This window comes from Strix uralensis, chromosome 1, assembly GCF_047716275.1.
Source record: "Strix uralensis isolate ZFMK-TIS-50842 chromosome 1, bStrUra1, whole genome shotgun sequence".
Classification (NCBI taxonomy): domain Eukaryota; kingdom Metazoa; phylum Chordata; class Aves; order Strigiformes; family Strigidae; genus Strix; species Strix uralensis.
In genome coordinates, this window is record NC_133972.1 from 148,458,973 (window position 1) to 148,484,771 (window position 25,799).

Below are 25,799 nucleotides of genomic sequence, written 5' to 3' on the forward strand. Positions count from 1 at the left end.
CAACATAGTTTAGGAACAGCAGAATAGAAAAAGTACTAAAACTCAAAAGAAGATATTTGCGATACATGCAATGGTAGTTGTCAGTCTTAGGTCTTTGATGGAGTCATCTTTGTCGTACCGCCTAAGTGGTGTTAAACATTTTGATTCTTACTTCATTTTCTAAATGCAGATTTTGACATTTCTGTCACATCATACCATCTAGCTGATGCAACTAAAACAAACTGTAAAAATAAGAGGATTGATTTCATGCTGCCATCTGCAGACCTATAAAAATATGGAACCTGAATAGCTGGGAGAAAATATTAGGTGTTGACAAAACAAAATTACTTTCAAGTAAAAATGACAGTTTAGGAGTGGCTTATTAAAGGTAACATTAATTTTATGACTGCCTCACCAAGAGGAGGGGTAAATAAATACTTTTTTGTGTTCTTGTGTTTCTCCACTGCAGTTGTACTCTAATCTAACAGCATGCCAAGCTCTTGGAAATATGTGTGTGATGAATATGAACTCATTGAGTTCTTCAGGTACTGATGCCTGTGGTTTATTTCAGTATATTTATGTCAATACAGCAAGGCTAGGCATAGTTCATTCGATAGCCTTCTGGTAAGTTGCCTTTTCCATAACTTTTGGTCTTTAATAATGTTTTATTGAAATTGTTATTCTAAATGTTCTTTGGTGCAAAACATTGTTTCTTTAGAGAAAACATTGTAATTTTTCAGGCGGCATAATCTTCCATGGCTATATTACGGTGATCAACCAGGATTAGCATCCCAAGTGCTTGAGGCAAATCATTTCCCTACAATCTTCAGTTTTAAAGGAACAGATAAGGTAGGTGTTGGGTGGTAGACATGGGGAAGCAGACATTAGGAAGAGGACGTCATCACATAAAGAGGGTTAGATTTATTACAGATGTGGCTCCACTAAAGATAATTTTTAGGCAGTTAGTGTAACAAAACTCAGCGTGAGATCTTACAGAAGAGGAAGGCAGTATTTATGTAAAAAATCTCTATGTAAGATGATTTTACTGACTTACATTCACTCGCTCACGCATTTGTTTTGCTCACACTCTCATACCTACATTCTCATGTGCTTGCCTGGGTGGTCTGACCAGGATCAATTGTGTGTGACACAAGGAATAAGGGATGCCAGCTGTTAAGTCCTTATTGTGTCCCCAAGGTTACTCTGGATTGGCAGCGATGAACTAGTAATTAGACAAATCTTTTATACCCCTTAGGAGTTACTAGTTTTTTTGGCACTCTCCTTCAGAATCTTGTTTACTTTAATCTCTGTAAATCTGAGGCAAAATTGGGCTTTGTCTTTTTCCCTTGTTTGAAATATATGCATCCTTTTGTCAGTTTTCCTAGTGACCTCATTGGAAGAAGAGGGGTATATGTGATGTGCTGTAACTTTGCTGCTATTCTGGTACAGTGCAGGGTCTTATACTGACAAGTTGTCTGTGCCATGGATTCATCACAACCCATTTCTCTAGCTTTATTGCTGGGAACAGTGTTCCTCATTATTGCTATGTGGTGTTTAACCCTTTCATTTTGTTGCTTCTGATGCTTACACATGCATTTCTATCCCTACTTCATTTATATCAACCTTAATATTTCTGTTACAAATCTCTACAAGCTGAGTTGTATCAGAGATGGATTCGGTCTATTACTGCAGCCTTTTCCTTTTCCTACAGTGAATTAGAGGAAAAAAAAAAAAAAAAAAAAAAGAGGTGAGGAAAAACAATCATTTCAGTGTTAACAAAGCCAGGTATCCATCCCTGGAAGGGATGGACTGCTGAAGTAGTTTGTTAACTGGCACAGTTTTAAGAAGGAATCAAACAGTAAATCAAACAGTAAAGTGTGTTATTTTACAGATTCATTGTAAAATTAGAATAATTGTAATAGCTTATTCAAGTTACACTAATCACAGAAAGTAAGTAGTGATAGTGATAACCTGTTTGTCAGTTATGCTGCCAAATTTATCTTGTTTTCTTACTGACTCTAAAATATTAGGTTTTTTCAGCCATATTCTAAAATGTTGTGTTTTAAATTAAACAACGTTGCAATGCAGCAGTTGTTTTAACAACTAAAATACTCACTATTTTTCCTAACACTGAAGGTCCTTGAAGCCCTCAAGATCCCAGCCTGGTATACATTAGAAATCTGCATAGATTTCTGATTAGTTTAGGGCACATCTACCTGTGTAGAAGTATTTGGAACTTTTTCCACATCACCAGTGAAGCTGTAGAAGAATGGTAATGTATGCTTTTTAAAAAAAGTAAACTACCAAAACCAAGATTAAAAACATAAAATCAAAGGGGGGAAAAAAATGAAGCTTTGTGATGAAAGTTTTAGGGAAGCATCAAATGATGAGACAGCAGTCCCTAAAATGTGTATGTCCACTTCATGGCAGTTTCATTGTTTCTTTATCTTTTTTCATCATCAGGATGTAAAGCTGCAGTTTATTGCAGCCTCATTTGATGCAGCAGGAAATTTCCTTAAATGGCAAAGCTTGGAAGGAGGCATCTTACAGGTATGTTTGATTTTAATTATCTTTTGTTGATACTATAACATTCTGATTGCCTTTAGCCAAATTAAAACAGAAGTCAAGAGTTTGGTTACTATACTAGTGACAGTTCATAAAATAACTATAGAGCTAGATTAGGGGAAAATAGCCCTTGATTCTTGCTCGAGATGATCTCTACAAAATCAGAAGTATAAATTCAGCAACATTGCCTTCATCCATTGGACCAATATAAATTTTGAATTTTGGAAATTTCTGAGAAACAGCACCAGTCGTTTGGAACCAACCATCTCTTTCTTCCACTCAGCATGCAGTTACCCATGTACATAATTTATTATTAGCCCTCTTTTTCTTGTCAAGAAAAGCATATTCTTTAGCTCTCAGTCCACATACATTTACAGATGATTCTATGAGTATGTCCCTATTAGGTGCTGTCACCTGTTTTCACACCTTATGGGGATGCCAAAGCAAATCAGTCCTTATGTCGTTGTCAAGAGAGGTAGGAAAACTGATCTACCACCCCATTTTCTTTAGGTTCTCTTGGGATTTTTTGTTTGCTTATTTCTTTTGGGTTTAAATATAAAAATATACACTTTGGCCAGGATCTGCCTGGCTTTTTCAAAACAGAAAGTTTTAAAAACTCACTTGGAGGCTTTAAATAGAAATGGGGAACATTGGCTAGAAGATTCACAGTACCCTTGAACATTCTACCCTCAGATTTCAGTTGCACACACACCTACTTCGGCAGTACCATGCTCTATAGATAGGGTATGAAAAACGCAAGTAAGCGGCAAGTAGCAAGTAATTAGCCTAACAGTTAACAGAAATTGGCAGCTGTGAAACACATTACAGAGTAGAATTTGTTTAGCAGTCCAGTGGTGATCTAGGCACTCAGCAATTCCCTAGGCAGGCAACAATAGGAAAACTAGCAAGAACAATTGGGAATTGTCTGCCCCCTTTTTCAGGCTATTCATGGAGCATGTCACTTCAAATGCTTCAGTATCTACAGAGGAACAGCTGACATTCAGGATTTAGATAGTGACTGCTATTTCTTTTGTTATTGTCTCAGGATGAACTGTCTTACATCTGCCTCTCAAATTGTAAAGAAAACTAGTGTCTGAGAAAACAGGTTGCTAAGCCAATTACTGTGCATAGAAAATTATATATTTTGACATAGATTTTAAGGTTTATTGGGAGACATTAATTTCCTAAATGCAGAGCTTTTAGTAGCTATCAAAATCAATTGGAAAGGAATAGCTTTTCCACTCACAGCCTCTTTTAATGTAATAGATTGTGCATGTTGATAAGACATCACAGTGCTAAAGCAATCTCAATGCATAATAGTAACAATTCCCAGGATTTCAGTTGCACAGTAATAGAATTGTGTTTTATGTAAATTTAGACTTGATTTTCATGTTGGGAAAATGGCTACGCCCTCCACTAAGTGCCATGCTCATTTAGTTAGAATTTGGTCCATTTTCCTGGGTTCTGATTAGAATGATTTGTTCTTTGCATAAAATGTAACAGTTACACTGAAAAAGGAAAAAAAAAAATCTGTTACTTGCCTTTGTAACTTTGATCCTGTGAGAATGCTAGCTCAAGAGAAAGGGGGGCAATATGAATGTGGAGCTCTTTTCTCCTGGGATTCTTGGATTTAGCAGAAGCCACTAATAAAGCTTGAGGCAGCACAGTGCATTGAACATTCAGTCCCCAAAAAGATTATCTTGCCTGGTTGGATGCTGCTGTCCACAGATTTCAACTTCAGTAATGGAAATGAAAAATACTATGCCAGTATGAATAAGCTAAAACAGCATTTTAAGAACACCAGTATTAGTAAAATAAATAATCGTGTTTACTCTTCAAACTCAATCCCTCTCTTCTTAAAAAATAGAACAAAATATCTTTTGTGAGAACTGTGAACACATAAACTGCTTGGGGTACCTGTAAATATTTAATGTGAGAAAATTATACCTTTTGAATTAACCTAATTATAATTATGTTTTGTTCAGCTTTGTCCTGATACCCAAACTAAATTGAATGCAGCTTACACATTTGGAACAACTTATCAACAAAGTGTAAGTAAGAGATAAGATGCTATTCTGAATTTTAATTTAGTTGCTTTATACATGTTCAGTAATTCAGTGCATATTGAAGGACCTCTGGAGTTTAGCTATAAGATGCAATGTGGACTTCTTTCTTGTGAAACTGTTGCTTATTTTAATTTCTTTATTATTGAGTGATATAATATATTTTTAAAGAATATTTATACATCACAAAACTTGTTTATTACAAAGGATAATCAAAATAAATTGAACTAGCATTTGTATTAGTGAGGTTGCTGACTTCTCAGTGGAAGCACACAGTGCCTGAATTCTGACAGTCATATACTTTCTGTCGTAACTTCTAATTTTCCTGTCTCCATCTTTGGCCAAGTTTCATATGGAAAGAAGGCATATGCAATCATGCCATGTCCGTTAACTCTTTAAAGTATGCCCTGATTTCAGTGAGTTCAATAAAGAGATTGAAGGCAAGTTTTAATCAAACAGATAACTCATCAGAGGAGAGATTCTTTAGCTGTCTTAACTATGGAAAAAACTATCGGAGTTTTTGCACCTTGCTAAACACCAGGAAAGGAAAAGGAGATAGAACACTTGAGCTTGTGTATACTTAGGTGCTAAATTCAATCAGCCACAGACGTGGTTCTGCCAGCAATAAGCATCATTAATTTTTGTCACTTACATGTTAAATGGGGAGGTGGTAGTCTCTTTGGCAGATGGGTGGAGAAATAACATCTTTATTTTTATAAAACTCCATATGTGTGCGCAGCATCATTAGATTTCAAATAATATTATTTATTAACTCATCTACATTCAAAACCATTCCCCACATTATGTGTTGCAGTATAAAAATGTATAAACTCTGGTTGCTACCTGGGCAGTGTGAAAGTCCTGTAGCATAATAGCTGTTAAAGCTTTAGTCCTTGAAAACTAAAGTATTTACCAAATAATTTTGACAAATCTTTGTTAAATATTTTCACTTTTCCATATTGTTTGATGTTGTTGAATCCTATTTCAGTATTTCAGGATCATTGAACTAGTCAAGTATGGTTATTCTTTTTTTGATATATTGAGTCTGTAGAACCTGTTGTCAGGACATCATTCAGACAATTTCTGAATATTTCCAAGGAGCAAGACTCTACAACCTCTCTGGGCAACCTCTGCCAGTGTTCAGTCACCCTCACAGTCAAAAAGTGCTTCCTGATGCTCAGGGGGAGCCTCTTGTTTCAGTGTGTGCCCATTGCCTCCTGTCACTGGGCACCACTGGCTGTCTTGTATGCCCTCCTTCAGATATTTGTACACATTGATAAGATTCTGAGCCTTCTCAGCTCCAGGCTAAGCAGTCCCAGCTCCCTCAGCCTTTCCTCGTAGGAGAGATGGTCCAGTCCCTTCATCATCTTAGTGGCCTATACTGGACTACATCAAGTAGTCCATTTCTCTCTTGTACTGGTGACCTCAGAACCAAACACAGTACTCCATGACTTCAGCATTGATGTTTCTTGACTTTAGTGTTTATGCTGTTTCAAATTTTATGTCTGTGAAATTTGCTAGGATATTTTTTCCTAATCTGTTGAAAAATGTTAGCAGAGCTTCATTCTCCACATTAGTCATTCTAGTCAATTGCACTAATTTCTAAGAGGTTTGTATAAAGTCGTTAGCACTTTGTAATTGCTTGCAAATAGCTGGAATGCCTTGTCTTTTGTGAAGAAGTCAAAGGGATTCCACAATAATTTTGTAAGGGAAGAATCCACAACTTGATAAAAGCATTAAATGGCTAAAGTGATCTTTTTATTTTAACTTCTTTTTCTTGTAGTGCAAAGTTTCAGTTTCCAAGATTTTATTGGATTTTGCTAATCCAATCTTTTATGACCTATTCATTGAATATAATGGTGACAATGGACAACAATATCTTTGGGCTGTGCCAGTTTTAAACTTGAATCTTCAATACAGTGAAATGTTTGTTAATCAAGGTAAGACTGTCAGTAACATTTCTGTGAGTTTAAATAATCTGTGTAGCTTCAGATAGAAGTAATTTGTATTAATTACTGTTACTGAGTTGTTTTTAGAGATACCACAACACACCATAACTTGTTTCTGTTTTAAGAATTTACTATTTTATGGGCACGTTCTGATAGTGTTAAGTGCAACCATTGATTGCATACACCAGCCCAATAAATAATATGAACAAATAAAGTAATCTAATTTTGTTATGTATTTGTTTAAGTTGAAAATAATTTTACATCCTGAATACAGTTATATGTATTATACAGTTATATGTATTAAACAGTTATAGGTATCGTTTCTAGTAGATTTCATTCTTTTTAAATATTAAGTGACTGTCATGTTTTTTCAAAGGCAGTAATATGAACAACTGGCTTTTGACTCGTCGATTTTTTTTGGTGGATGCGCTAAGTGGAAAAGAGAATGACTTGGGAAAACTACCAAGAGTAATTCGGATTGCTAGCAAAATAACAATAAGGTGATTAATTGCATGTAATATATAATACATAGCAAATAAAGCCAGTTTTCTGCAGTCTGCATTTTATTATCTTAAAAGAAAGTTGTTTATTATGTTGTTTCTAGTATGTCCTGTGCTGCTTTTTCCATTGCACACTTGGAAATAGCAAGGGTTTCCATAGGTTGTTCTGATGAGTGAGTGAGAAAACACAAACATGGACTTGTGGGGGCTAAAACTACTGTGATTACTTTGCAGGTAGGATAGATCAGACTATGTATACATAATGCACCTTAGCAGACATTCAGTCACCTCTTAGAAGCAGGTGTCGTCTAGAAAGACCTAGAAGCTCCTCTGTTGATTCTTTTTCGATGTGTATGTGCTGACTATACAGGGATGCTATTTCATACTCAGTATTATTTTTTGCAGTGTTTTTAAAGACTGTTGCCTGTTCCGTTGTACAATCCAGAATAGGCTTGTAGTTATTTAACTGAAATTGTGAGACTGCCTGTTAGGGTCATTACTGATGGTTAATCTCAGCTGGAATATGTTTTGAAAGAACCTCTTTTTTTTTTCCTTCTTTATATAATGTCTTCCTCTGAGAAGACTGTCTAAAAATTGAGATCTCCCTTTTCCTTCAGCTCTTCTTCACAATTTATGAGTTTAAAAGATTGCTGAGTAGTACTGTGTACTGATCCATACAAGTAATCATCCTGAAGATTAAGAACTAACTCAGTTTGCTGAGAATTGCATACTACGTTATTTGGAAAAATAAGGATTAGCTTACGTATTTTAGGAGAACCCCCTCCCACCCCTAGCTTTGAAAAAAGGATGAGGCCAAAAATTCAAAATGCACATGAAAAAGGTCTTTCTGTAAAGTTTCGAGAAAAGTTAACTTTTGGAATTGGCTTCAGTTGCGGCTGTTGTAATGTGAGCAGTAGGTAAAGATTGATTCAGCTGTTTTCTTACAAATAAACCAACCTTCCCAGCTTCTTTTTTTATATATTTGTGTACATGCTTTTGTACACTCCAGTTGCTTTTAAAATGTGAATTGCCATGTCATTGGGTTTGAAACTCTCATTTTATTGATCAGGTTGTTCTGTTCATTTAGTTTTTTCTTATTAGTACAAGTTTCAATTAATGCTTTCCAAGCAACTCATTCATTTTCTGTATTAAAAATAATACTCTGTATTTCTGCAGTATTCGTCTGGTATCCCATACTCAGAGAGGAACTATCTACCCTCCTCTAATTACTATTGCTTATACAGATGTGCTTGTCCAAAACCCTGAAACCCAGAGTGTGATGGTGAGATCTTTGTGCTATCTTAATTGAACTGATCTGTTAATTATACTTTTAGTTCTGTTGGAATTCCAGTTGAGTGAACATTTTGGGTGGTGTTATAAAAATCTAATAAGCACTTTCTGGTTCTGCTCAGTTTTGAAGTTGCAAGTTTTCACTAAAATGTAAAGCTTTTAAAACAAAGCAGTTCAAAGTATTTTTTATTTATTTTGAGTCTTTTTTAACTTGAAGTACTTAGAATTTTACAGTTGGTTGGATAATGCTAGAGTATGCTACAGTTCAAATAAATTACGCACAGAAAATAACAAGAAGAGTACTCTTCATGCAATGCACTGAAACCAGCAATTTATGCAAGAAATTGAATATTTTTATTTAAAGCAATGCATTAAGAGAAGGTTGTTATGACACAGACATTTCAAGTCACCTGTACTTTAAGTTAAAATACTGATAATATATCTAAAACATCCTTTAGTGTTTTGTCTGCTGTGTATTATTTTACAGCACATCTCTAAGAATTAAAGTAAAATAATCCAAAAATCTAGCCAGAATGGTTGGAGATCAGTTTGGGGGATCTTTCTCTACTGAAAGCCACTGACTTCTGCTGTAGCAGATGCAGGAGGGGCATTTCCTACTTGCCCTTTTACTTCTCATGATGGGCAGCAGCTCAGATGTCCCATTCCTGTCCCTTGTTTTTTAGATCACACTGCTTTAAAAACTGAAAATGTTGAGCTTAATATAGTCAAATAATTCTGCTATTTAAAAAAATTATAATATTAACATTTTTTGCTTATCAACCTTTGACAGTTCAGGTTTCCAGTACAGATAGACATCTAGCTAGAAATTTCAGGTGCTAGAATCATTCCTTGCATTCCATATTAGCTGCATGAAAGGAGAGACAGGGAATTAGAAGATCGAAAAAATAGTCAGACATTCTTCTCTGCCTAAATTATGTCTTCATTTAATCACAGAAACAGCACTGTTTTTAGAAAATAATTCATTCAAATGGCCATGGCAGAAGCAATTGTTCTCAGTTCCTCTATTTTCTCTTATACTATTTTACCCTTACATCTACATCTGATGTACTTAGGTGTTGTCAATTTTGGATGTTTTGTTGCATTTAACAATTTTTATGCAAGAAAAAAGATACATTGAATTTCATTCCAAGTTCTATAAACACTGAGCTTCTAGTAACTGAGCATATTTAGACTTAAATTCAAGTGGGGTGATAAGAATGAGTTCTGACAGGAACAAATGTTTTGGGAAGCCAAGGTGAAGAGGGAGAAAGGATTGGTTTGGGAGGGGGTTGTCCTTTTTTTTTTAAACTGAATTAAAAATACTGTTCATTATCATACCTATGTTAACTGTAGCTTTGCAGTGACAAAGACTCAGGCGAGAATGCTATAAAACCAACACAAATGTTTTTTTCTTCCTTGTACAAATCTTTCAGACCAAAGTCAAAATAAGTCGTAGTTTAGATAAATATTTAAGTTGGAGGGAGCACTTTTGATGCTGCATGACAATTTTTATTTCATTCAAGCTGGAAGAAAATAATTCATGTCTGAGCCATGTATAAGAGCTCACTTCATGATTTTGCATATTGGTGTCATTACATTAAAGTTACTTTTAATCAACACTGATAAAAGGGAAAGTATCAAACCTTTGGTGTCTCCTTTCAGAATGAAAAAAATTATTCACATTTGAAAGGATTATAATTAGGTACAGCTAGTAACTTGCAGATAGCAGGCATCTATCCCCAGCATTACTGTTGGTAAAATCTGCACTAAGTGTAACAGAGCACATGCTAGTACTAAGACTGGCACTGTAGCACACCAGATCAGATGTATACAATAAAAGAAGATTGTATAGTAGCCCTAGATGGGAGTTCCCACCAACTAAAAGTGTGAAAACTACCACTGTCTATAATGGTTGTAGTATTTCAGAATTTCTATGCATATTTACTTTTTGTATCTTAATGTTCAGGTTTCCTTCTCAGTCAGTTATGAGATGAATCAGTCAGAGGCTCAGATTCAGACTGACGTAAGTTGTATTTCACTTTAATTTGTCAATATAAGGATATACTTCTATTTTTTGGTTTTTAAAAATATCTGCCAATATTTTTTCTTTCTCTTCAGATTACGCTGGGTGTGTTGGGTGGGCTCGCAGTGTTATGGTCCCTTCTCAAGACTGCAGGCTGGAAGAGGCGTACAGGAAGCTCTATAATTGATCTGCAGGTATAAACAGCTGGCAACCTAGAAAGAGACACATCTTCTTGTCTTTGAGGAGACTTTTGCTGTTATTCTCTGTGATATAACTATTCTGTTTCTTAAGGTAACTGAAATAATTTCTAGCCTACCTGCATAGAACTGTGATCTGGAGTTAGGCTCACTTGAGGAAGTAGGGTTTTTGCATTTTTTTAGATTCTGATGTTGTCAATTAGGAAATACTTTTCCTAAAAATAAAGGTATTTACAGAGCTGTTCTAATCAGTTTAGTGGGCTTAGTTTTCAGATTAATCCTTCTCCAAACAAAGACTAGCATGTAGGAGTTTCAGATACTGAATATACCATCAATATATGACTGCAGTAGAGAAATTTTGTTCGAGGGTACTTTTCAGTACTAGAGTTTCCTGTAGTGTGAGCTGCATGTTTTATATGAATGTACATATGCATTACTTAATTAGTTTTACAGATCTCTATGGTGTGTTTTTATAATTGCAGACAGTTTTGAAGTTCTTACTGTTTTATGCGGGAGACCTTGCCAACGTTTTCTTTATCATCACAGTGGGCACAGGCATTTATTGGCTTGTGTTCTTCAAGGTAAGTGTTCTTCCAGATTTGGGTGTTGTGAAAGCCTATTAATACTACATATATTTTTACACAAATTCATTTTCTTTTTTTTTTTTTTTTTGCCTTTCTGGTCAGACTGTTGAGGCAAGTTCAATATCATATTCTGGTTTGTGTGCTTAAATTTTTGCGTTCACCTGTTTCTTTTCCTTAGGATTCATTGTACTTGCAGTCTGCTTAATAGTCACTTAAAATATTTTATAAATTCAAAATGATTGCACATTAAATATTGATCTTTTTCTGCAAAACATTATTCACTCTTAAGCACTTAGTATGTTGTTACATATGCCATCCGTACTATTTCAGTGTAACTTCTCAATTATAGGCTCAGCAGTTTGTCTCCGTCCTCTTACCACTTCCATCTCAAGAAGAAGGTTTTGTTACATACATAGCATGTGCATTTAGTTTAAAGGTAAATATTTTTTTCCTCTGGCATTAAAGACATTTCAACATATGCTTCTGTATATTTTCAGAAAGCTTGTTTTTAAACATGTTGTACAGTTCATTTTATTAGTGTATAGACATAAACAATTATTCTAAGAATTAAATCATTTTTCCATAGAAATTTATTTTGTGGAGTCTTTATAGAGAAAAAAATATCTAAGGAAGATGATCTATGGAAAATTATTCTTCCAAGGGTAAAGGTGTAAAGCAACCCACATAAAATAACACCATATCAAGAAAGCAAGTGCTCTTTTGAAGCAGAATATAAGTGCTGTTAGTTCTTGATTAAAAAGAAAATATTAAAATAATTGTGTTCAGACATGCTTGTAGAATTCAGAGAGTGGTATTCTGTCTTCATGGGACATGCAAGTATTTTATTAATGATGGGTATTGAATTTGAATTCATAATACAGGTTAATATGTTATATGAAAATAGTAATTTTTTAAAAATTTCTTACTTTGCTGTATTTTGTTCATAATTTTGGACATCATCACATGACTTACCATTATTCTAAACTTTTAAATTAAAAAAAAAAAGATGTATCAAAAGTTGGTAACCGAGTTGCAGTCTCAAGTATAGTCAAGTATATTACTTGTGTTTAATGAATGACATGTGCAGTGACTGTTTCTTCATCTTTGTCTATATTCTGTTGCTGTCCTTACTTGTTATATTTCTCCTTTTTTTTTCTTAGGCTCTGCAATTCTTACAATTGCTGGTTTCACAACTTACTATAGATATTTTCTTTATTGACTGGGAAAGACCTAAGGGCAAAGTTCTTAAAGCAGTTGAAGGTAACTCAAACTATGCTTGTCTGTATAAACATCTTCCGTTAAATTCGGATATTACTCTCAAGTATTAAATTTCAGAGCTATCATATGTATTCTTTTTAGGTGAAGGTGTTATTAGGAGTGCTGCTGCACCTGTGAGCATATGGAGGACATATTTTATAGCAAATGAATGGAATGAAATTCAGACAGTGAGGAAGATAAATCCCCTCTTTCAAGTGCTTGCGGTTCTTTTTTTTCTGGAGGTATTATTACTATAATTATTATTGTTAATGTTACTAATTTTTTATGATTCATAACCAGAGTGTAACATAAGGGTCTGGTTTTTAATTCTTGCATTCTCTGTGGTAATAGTGGATGACCTTCAAGTTCACTTGAAAACATGTACCTTAGTAAAGCAATTATTTTAATACATTTTTAAAATGTATATGTGTGTATGTATAGGTCATTGCAATATTTTATTAAGGAAGACTTAAAAAAAACCCCAAAACCAACCCTTAATTACCTCAGAGACCTTTGTTAGGTTTGTTTGTTTTTTTCAAGGTAATGAATTACCATAAATGGCTTAAGAGACTGATAAATCTGAGTACACACTCAGTTCTTTATTTGCCTACTGGGTCCCTCCTGCCACAGTCTACACCTTTATTTCTGGTTTCATATTTATCTGAACTGAGCTTCCTTCCTGCTAATTTGCTATAGTGACCTTTTATAAAGCAGGAAATTAAATGTGCCAGTTCTCTTTTTGATGGCATAACACAAGGCAGTATGCCTTCAGTTACAGCTTAAGGACAGGTGAGAAACTGTGCTTTAGCCTTTCAAAAACATTCTGGTTTGTTTGTTCTGTAGTTTGGTAAATACTTTTATTTTGGGAAGTATTCTTAAAGCACATAGCATATAGTTGTTTTGTGAGGTTCTTTTACATATTTTAAATACTTTTATTCATTTTTATATTTCTGTTTTTAAGTTTCCTATTTTTCTTTTAAATTAAATACAGTAAAACAACCCAAACTTTCCTCATTCACTACATCAGTGGTTTTGCTGTTGGTAAATACAGGCCAGGACCAACTTAGGTACCATGTTACAAGGAAGAAATGGGAGAAAAGCGAGCACTTATTCCCAAAACTAACAATCTCTTTAGGTTACTCTTTGTAGGTTCCTGGTATTACTAGAAGGGAGAGGCTACTCTTAGTAGAGAGTGATTAACATCTTGCTCTACAACTCCTGCTATGAATTTCCCACTGGAGAATCCATTTCTTGCCACTGGTGGTGGAGGAAGTAGTGAAAAATACCTAAATAGGCTAAAATTGGTGTTTGTGAAAACCTCAGATAATCTTCATAACTTTCATTGTCATGCTGGAGTTTGGAACATAGTTTCCCTAGAAGTATAATGCACGGGGTAGATACGACCATCACCTGCTTGCTACAAGGGGAAACTTCTGGATTGCTCAAAACCTGTCTTCCTGGGTTAGCAATTTCGATAAAGTGACTGTTCAGTTCTCATAAATCATGGTGACAGGCTGTACAGTAGTAGAAAACAGCCCAGGAAAAGTAATAGTTGGAGGAAGTTGGAAAGTGTAGAAGAAGGAGTCTCCCTCCCCTCAGGCCTCATGTCTGGCACCACAGCAACCTCTGGTTGGCACTGGGTCGCTGTGGCATTGTTGGCTACATGGCTAGTGCAGATAGCACTCTGGCAGCAAAACTGAGCTTGGAGTTAATTTTCTTCATAGCAGCCCATAGGGTGCTCTGTTTTGGATTTGTGGCTAAAACAGGGCTGATAACACACCAGTGCTTTGGCTATTGCTGAACAGCGATGAGGCTGGGGCTGCCTAAGAAGCTGGGAGGAGAACGTAACCAGGACAGCAGGCCCCAACTCACCAAAGGGTATTCTGTACCATATACCATCTTGCTCAGCAATAAAAATGGAGGGGAGGGATTTTCTGGGGACTGGCTGGTCATCAGTCTACTTGTAGGAGGTAGTTAGTGATTGCCTTTGCATCACTTGTCATGGAGTTTTTATTTCACCTTCTTCTTCCCTTTCCTTTGCTCGTTAAACTGTCTTTATCTTGATCCACAAGTTTTTCTTGCTTTTGTTTTTCCTGTTCCCTGTCCTGCTGTGGTGGGGGTCAACCCACCACAAATATGTTTCTGGTGCAGCTTCAGTTCTGAATGATTTTCACCAAATTTTCCCCTCTTAAGTGTTTCAAGACATAGTGTTTCCTTTTTTATTTGGGAACTTTTTCTAGATTGTTTGTTTAAAGTAGATTCAGCCATGAAAACAGTGGAGGGAAATACATTTCTGGTCAACAAAAAAGAAAAAAATCAGTTTCTTACAGTTGCAAAACAGATAAAAAAAATATTTAAACACTGGAATATATAGGACCAAAAAGCTGAAATTTGACAGAAATAATATCTCTATGCAGTCTAACAGTAGAATCTTTTGGGTTTTTTTCAGTAAAAATCAATGTTGACTTTTCATGAGATTTAGCTGCGTATGTTTCTGAATTTACATATCAACACATATATGAACAGTTTATGCTTTTAATTATGTTAATGTAATAACACTGGATCACACAATTGGGCTCTATCATAGTGAACATGCTACTATTCCCACGTCCATTTTTCCTAGTTTTTTCTTCTATTTCCTGTTATGATGGGTCATAATTAATACTATTCATTGCCTCATGTTGTTATATTGACCGTCTTATCTCTTCAGGTGGTGGGATTTTCAAACCTGGCCTTAATGGATTCTTCTTCCAGTCTTACAAGAAGCAGTGAGAGTTACATAGCTCCTTGGAGCCGCATTTTAAGATTTGGTGTATCTGCTGCACTCTGGTTAGCCATTGCCTTCTTACAGGTATGTGAAACACATGACATACTGAATTATCATTTTCAGGTTGGTTCTTGGAAGCTAGAATATATTACTAGGCCATCCATACTATGTATCATAGCATTGGGTATATTCTTAACTGTTTTGCTTGATCTAGACTTTTAGCTGCTTTAGCATGGTTACACCTTAGAACTCAAAATTAATCTTCTGAGCTATGAGACATCTTACTTTGTAGTCAGAATTTTAATCCTCTCAAAGATGTGAATTTATGCACCATGTTTGTTTTGTTTTAAACAACTTTGAAGTATCTCCAAGTTCAAAATGAAAAACGGGTTATTGCTACAACTTTAATTCTTAGAGGAAGGATGTCAATCCCATTTCATAGAGTCCAATGCAATGGTGGCCACTACAGAAGTCTGTAATTTGTAGGTGTTAAACTGTGAAGATAATTGCTTAATAAAGTCAAATCTGATGAACTAATAAAAGAAAATTTGGTTGATTTATTTCAGATTATATTTTTTTCTGTGTTTTATGAAAGATTTGTTGAAGATAAGATAAGCCAATTTGTTGATTTGTGTTGCATGAGCAATGTAAGTATTTCTTTGTCTCATTTGTACAGTGGCATTTTAAATAGAATAATACAGAAGATAGTTTTAAGAATATTAAATAATATTTATTCATTGAATTTAATCAGAGATTACTAGCTAACAGCCAAAGTCAATGTTTCTTTCAGCTCACTTTATTGGTGCAATCTACAAGAAAATTTCAGTTAAGCTTTAATTGGAAAAAGATTCTGGAACCATAGGTATCAATATGTTCTTCTAGATTTGTGATTTTTAGGTTGCTTTTTAAAGTTAATTGGTTACATATGCTCACACAGAATTATAAGTAACAAATTGGTGAGGCCGCACCTCGATTCCTGTGTTCAGTTTTGGGCCCCTCACTACAAAAAGGACATTGAATTACTCGAGCGTGTCCAGAGAAGGGCAACGAAGCTGGTGAAGGGTCTGGAGCACATGTCGTACGAGGAGCGGCTGAGGGAACTGGGGTTGTTTAGTCTGGAGAAGAGGAGGCTGAGGGGAGACCTCATCGCCCTCTACAACTACCTGAAAGGAGGTTGCAGAGAGCTGGGGATGAGTCTCTTTAACCAAGTAATGAGTGATAGGACAAGAGGGAATGGCCTCAAGTTGCACCAGGGAAGGTTTAGACTAGATATTAGGAAGCATTTCTTTACATGTAGTGCATAGGTTGTAGAAAGAGTTAATTTTGGGTTCTATGTGATAGATAAGCATTGTATCATACAGAATGAAATTCAGTTAAATAGTCTCCTAGGAGCTCAACTGGGATCATGCATATGTATTATGTATCACAGAAATAATTTTTGAATCAAAAGCTAATAACTTTGCTTTAATTTTTTGGCTCTGTGGAATTAAGTAGTGATCCTTGCTGTTGATAAACTAAACTTGAAGCTGGTGTGTATTTCTAGTTAAACATAGATAAAACTAATCAGTAAAAGAGTTAGTAAATATTTTTCTGCCATATTTATTTTGGTACCTGCCTACTTTGCATTTGTAGAAGGGCTGGTCTTGCTGATCTCCACTGTGAATTCAAAAGTTCAAAAATAAAATTATAATGTTTAATTAAATTATTCTTCTCTTCCCCCATCTCTTTTAGATTTCAGTGTTTCTCTTGTCACACAGCTGCTTTGGTTATTATATTCATGGTCGCTCTGTGCATGGACAGGCAGATACTAATATGGAAGAAATGAATATGAACCTAAAAAGAGAAGCAGTAAGTAAAAGTATTAAAGTTTACACCTGCTCTAATTATTTATTTTATTGAAAACTCCCACATCTTTGCATTATGCATCTGCTCTTGTGCATTACATTGCACCAAGTTATGATAATTAAAAGATACCAGCTGTTGGTGTGTAAATATATGACTCAATAGTTCTTTTAACTAGCTCTTCATCTTTCTTCTTCTTCAGTATCTCTTCTTCTCTATTACTTCTTCAGATTTCATAGATCTAAAATTCCTGTTTTTCTAAAAAATTTTTTTGTGTATTTAAGAACCTTCTTTTTGATATTGAAGCTTTTTATAAGCTCATGGCCACATTCAAAAAGATGCATACCAAAATACTTTCATAAAGAGACAAATCTGAAAAACTCCTGGTAAAGAAACATCTGCTCTTCCAATAAATTCTTTTGTTCCATCTCTTCTTCTGTGGTGATATAACCTATTTTTTACAGAAATTAATTTGAATAAGTATTTTATCTAGTTTATTGTATGTTGTATCTTTGCTGCAAGATCAGGCAAATGTAAAATGTCTAATACAAGATTGGAACACTTTGCACTAAATTTCATGACATTTTGCACCTTTGTAGGGACAAGTAGGAAGAAAGTACCTTAGATGAAGGATATTGCTATTTCAATGATAAGTGGACAGAAAAAAACATAAACACATGAAAATTAAATCTCAAACACTGAAATGTAGAGGAATCTTTTTAATAATATTTTTGACTTGTCTGTTCCTATATTTTTTTCCTAATTGTTTATTTTAATATAATTTTGGAAAAAGCAGTTTTTTCCCTATGAAGATGTTGAATTTTCTGTTTTCTTGGGGTTTTTGAGATTTATTAAATGTGACCCGAAAAACATATGGCAAAAGTCAGGAATCCAAAGCACAAAAAAACCAGGACAAGTATAGAATAAATGATAAACATAAAAGAAAGGGCTTCAGAGTGAATGTCAAAAGATGTATTAGAAGGTAATGAACTGAACACAGGTGAAAAAGAGGAATATGACTTTGTGACAGCAGGGGTCAGGATTTCATGTCCTAAGAAAATCTTGCTATAATAGAACCAAGAGTGCAGTGGATTCAAATATTTAGAGATATTAAGTACTATGTGTACATGAAAGAGAGGAAATTAAAATATTTTTACTTTTTTGGGGTCTATGAATCACATTAATAATGTTAATTTACAATTGGTTTAATTGTATAGGAAAATCTATGTAGTCAGAGAGGTTTGTTACCGAACACAGATGGCCAGACATTTCAGATTTCCATTTCAAGAAAAATGCGACTGCACTATGACAGGATTCATGAAAACCTAACAAGAGTAAGTGAGATATTTGTATTTTGTAGATGTTATTTAAAATAGGTAATTTTTCTGCTGAAGTCATGGTCATGTTATATTTCAGAAACGTGGTCCTGCTAGGCTTTTGGACTCATCTACAAATACTTTTGAACAAAGCACAAGGGCATACAACACCATGAACAAATTTCTCAGTTCTTTTATTGATCACGTATGTATATTGACATTACTATATTAAAGAAAACATAATTATAGTAAGTAGAGACTAAAAATTGTAAATCTGAAGGACTAATTTCTCTTTAAGTGTATGTGCTTAAAGACTTGTTGTTAAAGACTTTATGGCAACTGGAACAGCGCTTCATTCAGAAAAAAAAAAAAAAAAGAGTGCTGTCCAACAGTGCAGCCTGCTCTTAAAAAAGACAAATCCTTTTTTATTATGTACTTATTTTTGTCTTGGAATAGACCAGTGCTTTTTTCCATTCATAAAGGTCTAAGTAGCTGTACTTCACTTTGTAACAAGTACTTTTTCTTTGAAATCATAAAACAAGAATTATTGTTTTTCCTTTTCTTATAGGTTCATAAAGAAATGGATTATATTGTTAAAGATAAGTTGCTGCTTGAACGAATTCTTGGCATGGAGTTCATGGAACCAATAGAGAAGAGTCTCTTTTACAATGGTAAAAAGATTTGTGACTTGTTATTTGTACCATATTTATAAGTATGCAGGTTTCTGTGGAGATCTGTTTCCCAGGATTTACAATCTAAACTGGACTTTACAGCAGGAGTGGTCATTAAATGACCACTTTTGAGGGAGGTATTCAGGAGAAGTTTTTCAGGTTATAGAAATCCTATTTATAATTTGTCACTCAACTGCAATGTTTTCCCTTTTAGGCAACTGAAAGGATACTGTGTAGAGAGTTGCACGTGTTTATGAAGTGCTCCTTTGACTTGCTATGTAGATCCAATATCCACTTTGTAAACAGAAAGAAGACTCACAATATTTAAATAGCTCCCTGCTATTTTTTTTATATAGAACCAAATTTCTTATGAAATAACTAAAAGTACAGAAAGTCAATTTCTTTAAAGAGGATGTTCAGAGTGAGGATGTTTTAGTGGAATACTTGATATTAATACACCACTCACCTTTGCAGACACCACTAAGTAATTTGGATTCTTGACTATTTTAGTTTGAAGCTTTTTAAGCATTGCCAATACCCATAGCAAAAATGAGTATTCCAGCAGAAACAGGAATGACACCAGTTCTGATTCTGGTCCCTGGAGCTATGCAAAATCAGTCAGACTTGGGTTCTTCAGTGCATCATCCTGAATCCCAAGCCCATGCTAAACCTAGCCATAAGTATTTCCAAGTGACCAGTACATGTGTTAAGAATAGATTTAGTGAAAGTTCTTGACCACATCTCAACCTTCAACCTAGGTTCCTAAATCAGAATCCCTGGAAGATTGATGCTGTGAAACACCAAGGCTCTAAAACCTTAACCTATTCATAATTACTGCCAGGTGACCAATACCTGCTTCACTGGAATCCTCATCCAGTGTTAGGTCCTCCATTTCCAAGGTTTGTGAAACCCTGAATCCTGGTCTCCTCCTATTAACAAATGTGGTCTGGGGATCAGTATCCACACTGCAATGAAATATGAGCTGTGAACTTAGGCCTGATACCAGTCTGTTTCCTCAGTCCCTGAGCTGTACGGAATACATCAGAAATTATCCTTGAAAACCATAGTTCAGACTCTGATTCCACCCCTAGCCATAAATATGGCCATCACCTGCATGAAAACTAAACATTAACTAGTGATCCAAGATGATGCAAGCCCTCATTTTGAGTGCCCCAAGTACTTGGGTCTCCCACCTCACTATTCTAAGCTGAAACTAAACCTTATGACAACCATAATCCAATCCATAGATATTATCACATGACCATTGCACATCCTAAATATGTCATTATTCTTCTATAGTAGCAATCTGCAGATTACATCATTGAGCTGTGCAGAACTTGTCCTGCTCTATGACTCCGAGGCCGCAAAAGCTGAAGCCTAGTGTGAATCTGAAACCTTGCTATATGATCAGGAATGCAGCATATGCTTTCCAACTAGCCGTGGTTGTAGTCTGACATTTTTGCTCAGTCTAGATGTCTGAGCTACACCTAATTCATTAAAGGCATGGACTCTCCTCCCCTGTCATGGTGAAGCGCTATCTTTAGGGATAATTGTGGCCAGATAGCCAGTATCTGCCTTAAAACTATAACTAGGGCTTTCTTCAGCCTGTCTGTGATTCCACACCTTGCAATATCAGTCATTCCAAAACCCTGTTCTAAACCCCAGGTCTATTTAGCCATAAATATTGTCGTGTATGCAATGTCTGAATTAGAATTAAGTGTATAAACATGATGTGATGTCTCCAAATTGTGCAGTATTCAACAAAGGTTTGGTCTTTTGACTGCCATTGTTTCACAGTTGATAATCATAAGCGTTGATATAAATAAATTGTTTGATGGTTTAGACTGCCATGTTTTCTAGAAGTCTGGACACAAATTAGGATTTCATGGCAGTAGGACATAAACAATTTGTAATGAAAATAAGCTGTTTCTTGTAAAAGTTGCATTAGACATTTTTCTGAAAAAGTAGAAAGAGGGGCAAGAATCTGTTTTATGTAATTGTTTATTTTAAGTGTTATTTTCTCTTTTGAAAGTGGTGCTTTTTGATAAAATAAAGTGGATAAGTGGTCTAGACTACTTCAGCTATGAAAAAGGTATTTTAAGCTTAAAAGACCCATTTTCTGGGAAACTGTTAACCAATGAACAAAGATAATGTTAAGCTCTGAAACTCCTCCTAAGTAAGGCTTTAAGCATATGTTTTTATTATTTTGTTGAGTTGGGACCAGAGTTAACACCTGCTAAATATTTCAGTGACAAGGAAGTTATGTCTGTGTCTTGTTCAAAGCAGCTTTTTTTAAACAAACTGATTGAGATTTCAGGAGTGAATAAAGTTGTGTGTGGCACATGAGCTTTCCCTATTGTGTTCAGTCAGTATTAAGCCATTTTATAAGTGAAAAGGTTTGTATTTTGCTTAAATAGAATGGCATAACTAGCTCTTATGATGCCATAGAATGCCATAACTAGCTTTTGCTCTGATTTCCCTTTTTCTTACCAGCTTTCTCAGCATGGGATGATAAACTCCACAAACTTGTACTTCACAGAAATGATAATTTCTCAAAAATTCTTTTCTTTCTGTAGATGAAGGACACTCTTTCAGTGATGTTCTCTATTATGGCAATGAGACAACATTGCTCATCTTTGATATCCTGTTTTTCTCTGTTGTGGATCTGGCTTCCCAAAGTTTTGTTTTAGCAGCTGTTCTAACATATTTGCAACAAGAGGTAAATTTAAATTTAAGAACAAAGTAATCTTTTTTAAATGTTGGTTAGTATAGAAGTTTATAGAGTTAGCTAGATAATTAAAGCAGTAAGTTAGCAGTATGCGGTGACAAAAGATTATACTGAGAGCTTATAAAATAGCTTTTTAGTTTGGGGTTTTTTTGTCAAATAGGCTTGTGAGCAATTAATTTTATTCACATGCCTGTCATGAATAAAGAGGCTACAAGTAACTCAGTAGAAAACACAGATACCTGTTAAAATTAATCACACATAATTATATGATATTTCAGGGTGGAAAGATGTTGGAAAATGTTTTCAAAATGCTAAAGGGTGTTAAGCACCTAATTCACTCATGTTATTTATGATTTAAAGATAATATGAAGTTACTATTTTATGTTAAGTACTGAAACATACTGTTTTAAGTATTTCTTTGTTAATACATTTTTTCTAAAATGTTCTTAGATATTTAGGTTTATTCGTAATACACTTGGGCAGAAGAATTTGGCATCCAAAACCTTGGTGGATGAAAGATTTCTCATTTAATTAAGAAGATGAAAAACTTTATTGAGGAGTTAATTATGGAAATGATGTCCAAGATCAAAGCATCTCTGACCTGCAGATTAATTGTAGTGCACTTTTCAGTAATAATAATGTAATGGTTTTGAAATGTATCATTTTTTATATTGTGTGCTATTAAGCTTTATTTTTGTTCATTTACAAATATTTTTCAAGTATGTGAACACTAAGCCATAGGCCTTTAAAAGGAAAGGTACATGAAAATAAGACAGTAAGCTTACTGTTGTTAGAATAAGATAAAAACTATTTAATGGCTTTTGGTGAGATATGGACTGCTCACTTTGAGGCAATAATTTGAGCATTCTGGTTGGCAAGAGAGGTTGTCAACTCATAAGTTTTCTGAAAATCCCTTAATTTTTTTTATTTTTTAACAAACATTTATTTTGAGGTATAATGTTTAGCAGACATATTTCCAGTTTTACACAGCACAGGATTTGTTCTGAATTAAGTTAATATTTCAAGAGGACTTTTTACAGATCACTTATTTACAGTAACTCCAACTTGAAATTTTAACTTTTCTTTATTGTGTCATAGTATTGTATGCTTTTGTCTCTTCTCTTGGAGTTTGTAATTGTTTTTCTTGGGTGTGGACTACACATGACAAAGTTTCCTTGTGTTTGAGATACAGTAGTGTTACAGCGATGCAGAAGAACAGGCTAGTTACAATAGTGCAGAGGAGATGGTTATAGGTGTTTGGGGTTTGTTCCTGATCTTCTGTCATCTGATGCGAGATGACCAAGAAAATACAGTAATTCTTCTGTGCTGTTTCCACACAAGTGAAGTAGAAGCAATTGTTCTTATCTTTTCGGAAGTGTTCTCACAGGTGCCTCTATATGCTCATGTACCTCTGTCTCTCTTAATTTTCTGGCTTTATTATCTTTAGATATAGCACAGAGACCATAATCATTTTACTGTCAGCATATTTTTGGAATTTAAGCAAGTTAATAATTATTCAAGTGCCACTTATTAAGTGTTAAGGGAGATTATGAATGGCCTTCAAAACACCTTAAGGTGAGGTGTCTACCTCCCATTTTTATCTCTGAAAAGTCTCTTTTTTAGAATTATGTTTTTCAGTAAATGGTTAAATATGAATAGTGTTTGCTGTTTTTATAGCTGTTACTTGTCTTTAGATTACTCAACAAGGGACTTTCACCAGCAAAACCACCATAAAAACGTAAGTCGAGGTTAGCATGTTTATTCCAAAACAGAGGCTGAGGACGTGGTTTGTTGGACCTCACAGATTTCCAGTGCAGACATGCTTATCTGAGTTGAAGCAGCTTTGTATTTCAGGTGTTTCTTGGCTTCATAAAGAGGAACATGTTCTCATGTTGATACCATATCATATCATGATATTAAACTTACAATAGCATGGACATAAATCTCAGGGTCACTATTGCTCTAATGCATTTGCTTTTGGTGTTGCAAAACCTGTGTAGCTTGCTAGGCCAATATAGTTGCTATTAACTGGTAGAATGTGTCTGCCAGTAAGGCTATAACAGGGTAGATAAGTGTAGAGTTGATTTTTAGCAGGATGTCCGTTTATTAATATGCAGTTTAGCGTGTCATGCTTTCCTTACTTTTGTCTGCTTATGTGCACAATTCTTAGTTTGTTGGTGCACACTTTGCCTCAAAAAAGGTGTGAATACAAAACTTCCAAGAGAGTGAAATGTCCAGTGTAAATAAAATTAAGGCTGTTGGCTTTATAGTGAGTGTAGTTATTAAGGTGTCCATTAGGTTCTGAATCTGTTAAAACAGCCAAAAATTGTATTTCCACTGAGTACCATGAATATATGACTTCATTAGTTGTGAGGTTCCTGTCATATTTCTTGTCAGTGATCTACTGAGTGCCAAAACTGTAAACTAAGCTAAGGAGCCATCTGAGAAATGGTCTGCAGCAGGACATTTGCAAGGCAAAGTTAGGCTCACATGACATCTGTGTATTTCTTTGCTTGATATCTTTGCATAGCTTAACTAAACTTAACTAAACTTTCCAGATCTTACAAGCCCTACTGAAATGTCAGTGTACAAGAGGAGATACAATCTCTTTCATGTGACCATATTTACTGAAAATGACCGATGTGACTGAAGGAGTGTAGAGAGTTGCTGTGGTCCATAAGTGAATAAATTGACCCTAATGAATTACCCTAATACAGATCTTTTATTACTGTCACTTTCCAGCAATAGTACTGTGCGTCCCTGTCAATGCTAACAGGCACAAGCTTTTTCTCGGTGTGAATTCTCATGTGTTATAGTCATGAAGTTATTCTAGGGAAAAGAACCACACTACAAACATACCTCCTCCAGGATGGTCTGATTTATGACCAACTTCAGTCAGAATAACTAAAGTGTAGTAACCAGACCTGGGTAAACGGGGAATGCAAAATGAAGATGTGTTTGTGCCATCTGTAGACATGGACGTTTAGTTTTTAGTTTGTCCAGTATCAGTAGAAATTGAGACGTTTCAGCATGTGGGCTCTCACTCTGTACCCTGTTCTCGATGCTTTTGCTAACCAGGTGCACCTTTGCATGCAAAAATTGTGCTTTGAGTTTGCTTTAGATATGCCTTTAATTATCTGCTGCTCAGAAGGGCATGTGAAAGCTTTAATGACCTTGCAAAAACTACCACTAAAGGCAACTCCTGTTACAGATAAATGTTGAATTAATCTAAAAATGTCCTGTCAAAACTGTTCAGTCGCTTATCCCCCTCTTTCTCTTCAGTGCACACACTACTCTGTTGTGTTTTATTTTTCCGGGTCATTTATCTAAAATGTTAGTATAGCTAACATAGGCACTCTCCATGATTTAGGAAATAATTATAGGAGTCAAAAGCGCCTGGAATTCATAGAAGCTTTTCTTCATTCTTGCTGTCCAACACTTGAAACAGGTTGACTGCGCTTTTTCTCCCATTGCTTGATATTTGTTCAAGAAATAGCTCTTGTGATTGTATTTCCAACTTAATGTTTTTCCTTTTTTAAAATTAATATGCAGCTACAATGTGTTGTTCATGTGATGAGTGTCTTTCAAGTTTCTTAAATGTTTATTTAATCACATGGCATTTCAAACTCTCGTATCTGTCCCTTTGAGCAATAAAAAATTTTTTCAAGGATTGGAGAAGTTTTTTTGCACTTGTTAAATCAGTTGTCCCCAGCTTACAACACACTTTTCCTTCCATGAACATGAGAGGTTTCAGAGTAGGGCAGGAGGCTGCTACTGGCTCTGCAGTCCAGAGCAGCTCTGTCAGGACAGGCGTAAGAAAGGGATTTTGCAGTCAGTGCAGCAATGGAGGGTGTGGTTTTGGACAGCCACAACTAATGGAATGAGCAGGCTGCTTTTTGCTGAGTGTCTTAGGGGTTAGATACCAGAACAGTTCATTCCACAAATAATTATAACTCATATATAGACCAAGTACAGTTATTTCAAGAATGTGTTTAAAATTCACAGGTTTCATTTACTAATGAGGACTTGATTGATTTGTATTTTACTACAGCATTCATTTTCATGGTA

General features: G+C 35.0%; 1 protein-coding gene across 1 annotated transcript in view; it reads left to right on the top strand.

Moving 5' to 3' along the window:
- TMEM67 (transmembrane protein 67) overlaps positions 1 to 25,402 on the top strand; it is a 34,610-nt gene extending 9,208 nt beyond the window's left edge. The window contains exons 8-28 of the mRNA XM_074884471.1: positions 449 to 603; positions 720 to 828; positions 2,443 to 2,529; positions 4,530 to 4,595; positions 6,391 to 6,547; positions 6,933 to 7,056; positions 8,233 to 8,338; positions 10,313 to 10,369; positions 10,465 to 10,563; positions 11,049 to 11,147; positions 11,500 to 11,586; positions 12,311 to 12,410; positions 12,510 to 12,649; positions 15,118 to 15,258; positions 15,741 to 15,821; positions 16,906 to 17,022; positions 18,234 to 18,350; positions 18,433 to 18,537; positions 18,901 to 19,003; positions 21,580 to 21,722; positions 22,182 to 25,402. Of these exons, the coding sequence (XP_074740572.1) occupies positions 449 to 603; positions 720 to 828; positions 2,443 to 2,529; positions 4,530 to 4,595; positions 6,391 to 6,547; positions 6,933 to 7,056; positions 8,233 to 8,338; positions 10,313 to 10,369; positions 10,465 to 10,563; positions 11,049 to 11,147; positions 11,500 to 11,586; positions 12,311 to 12,410; positions 12,510 to 12,649; positions 15,118 to 15,258; positions 15,741 to 15,821; positions 16,906 to 17,022; positions 18,234 to 18,350; positions 18,433 to 18,537; positions 18,901 to 19,003; positions 21,580 to 21,722; positions 22,182 to 22,262 (2,274 nt within the window). The 3' untranslated portion in view covers positions 22,263 to 25,402. The remainder of the gene's footprint in view (positions 1 to 448; positions 604 to 719; positions 829 to 2,442; positions 2,530 to 4,529; positions 4,596 to 6,390; positions 6,548 to 6,932; positions 7,057 to 8,232; positions 8,339 to 10,312; positions 10,370 to 10,464; positions 10,564 to 11,048; positions 11,148 to 11,499; positions 11,587 to 12,310; positions 12,411 to 12,509; positions 12,650 to 15,117; positions 15,259 to 15,740; positions 15,822 to 16,905; positions 17,023 to 18,233; positions 18,351 to 18,432; positions 18,538 to 18,900; positions 19,004 to 21,579; positions 21,723 to 22,181) is intronic.
- The last annotated feature ends 397 nt before the right edge of the window (positions 25,403 to 25,799 follow it).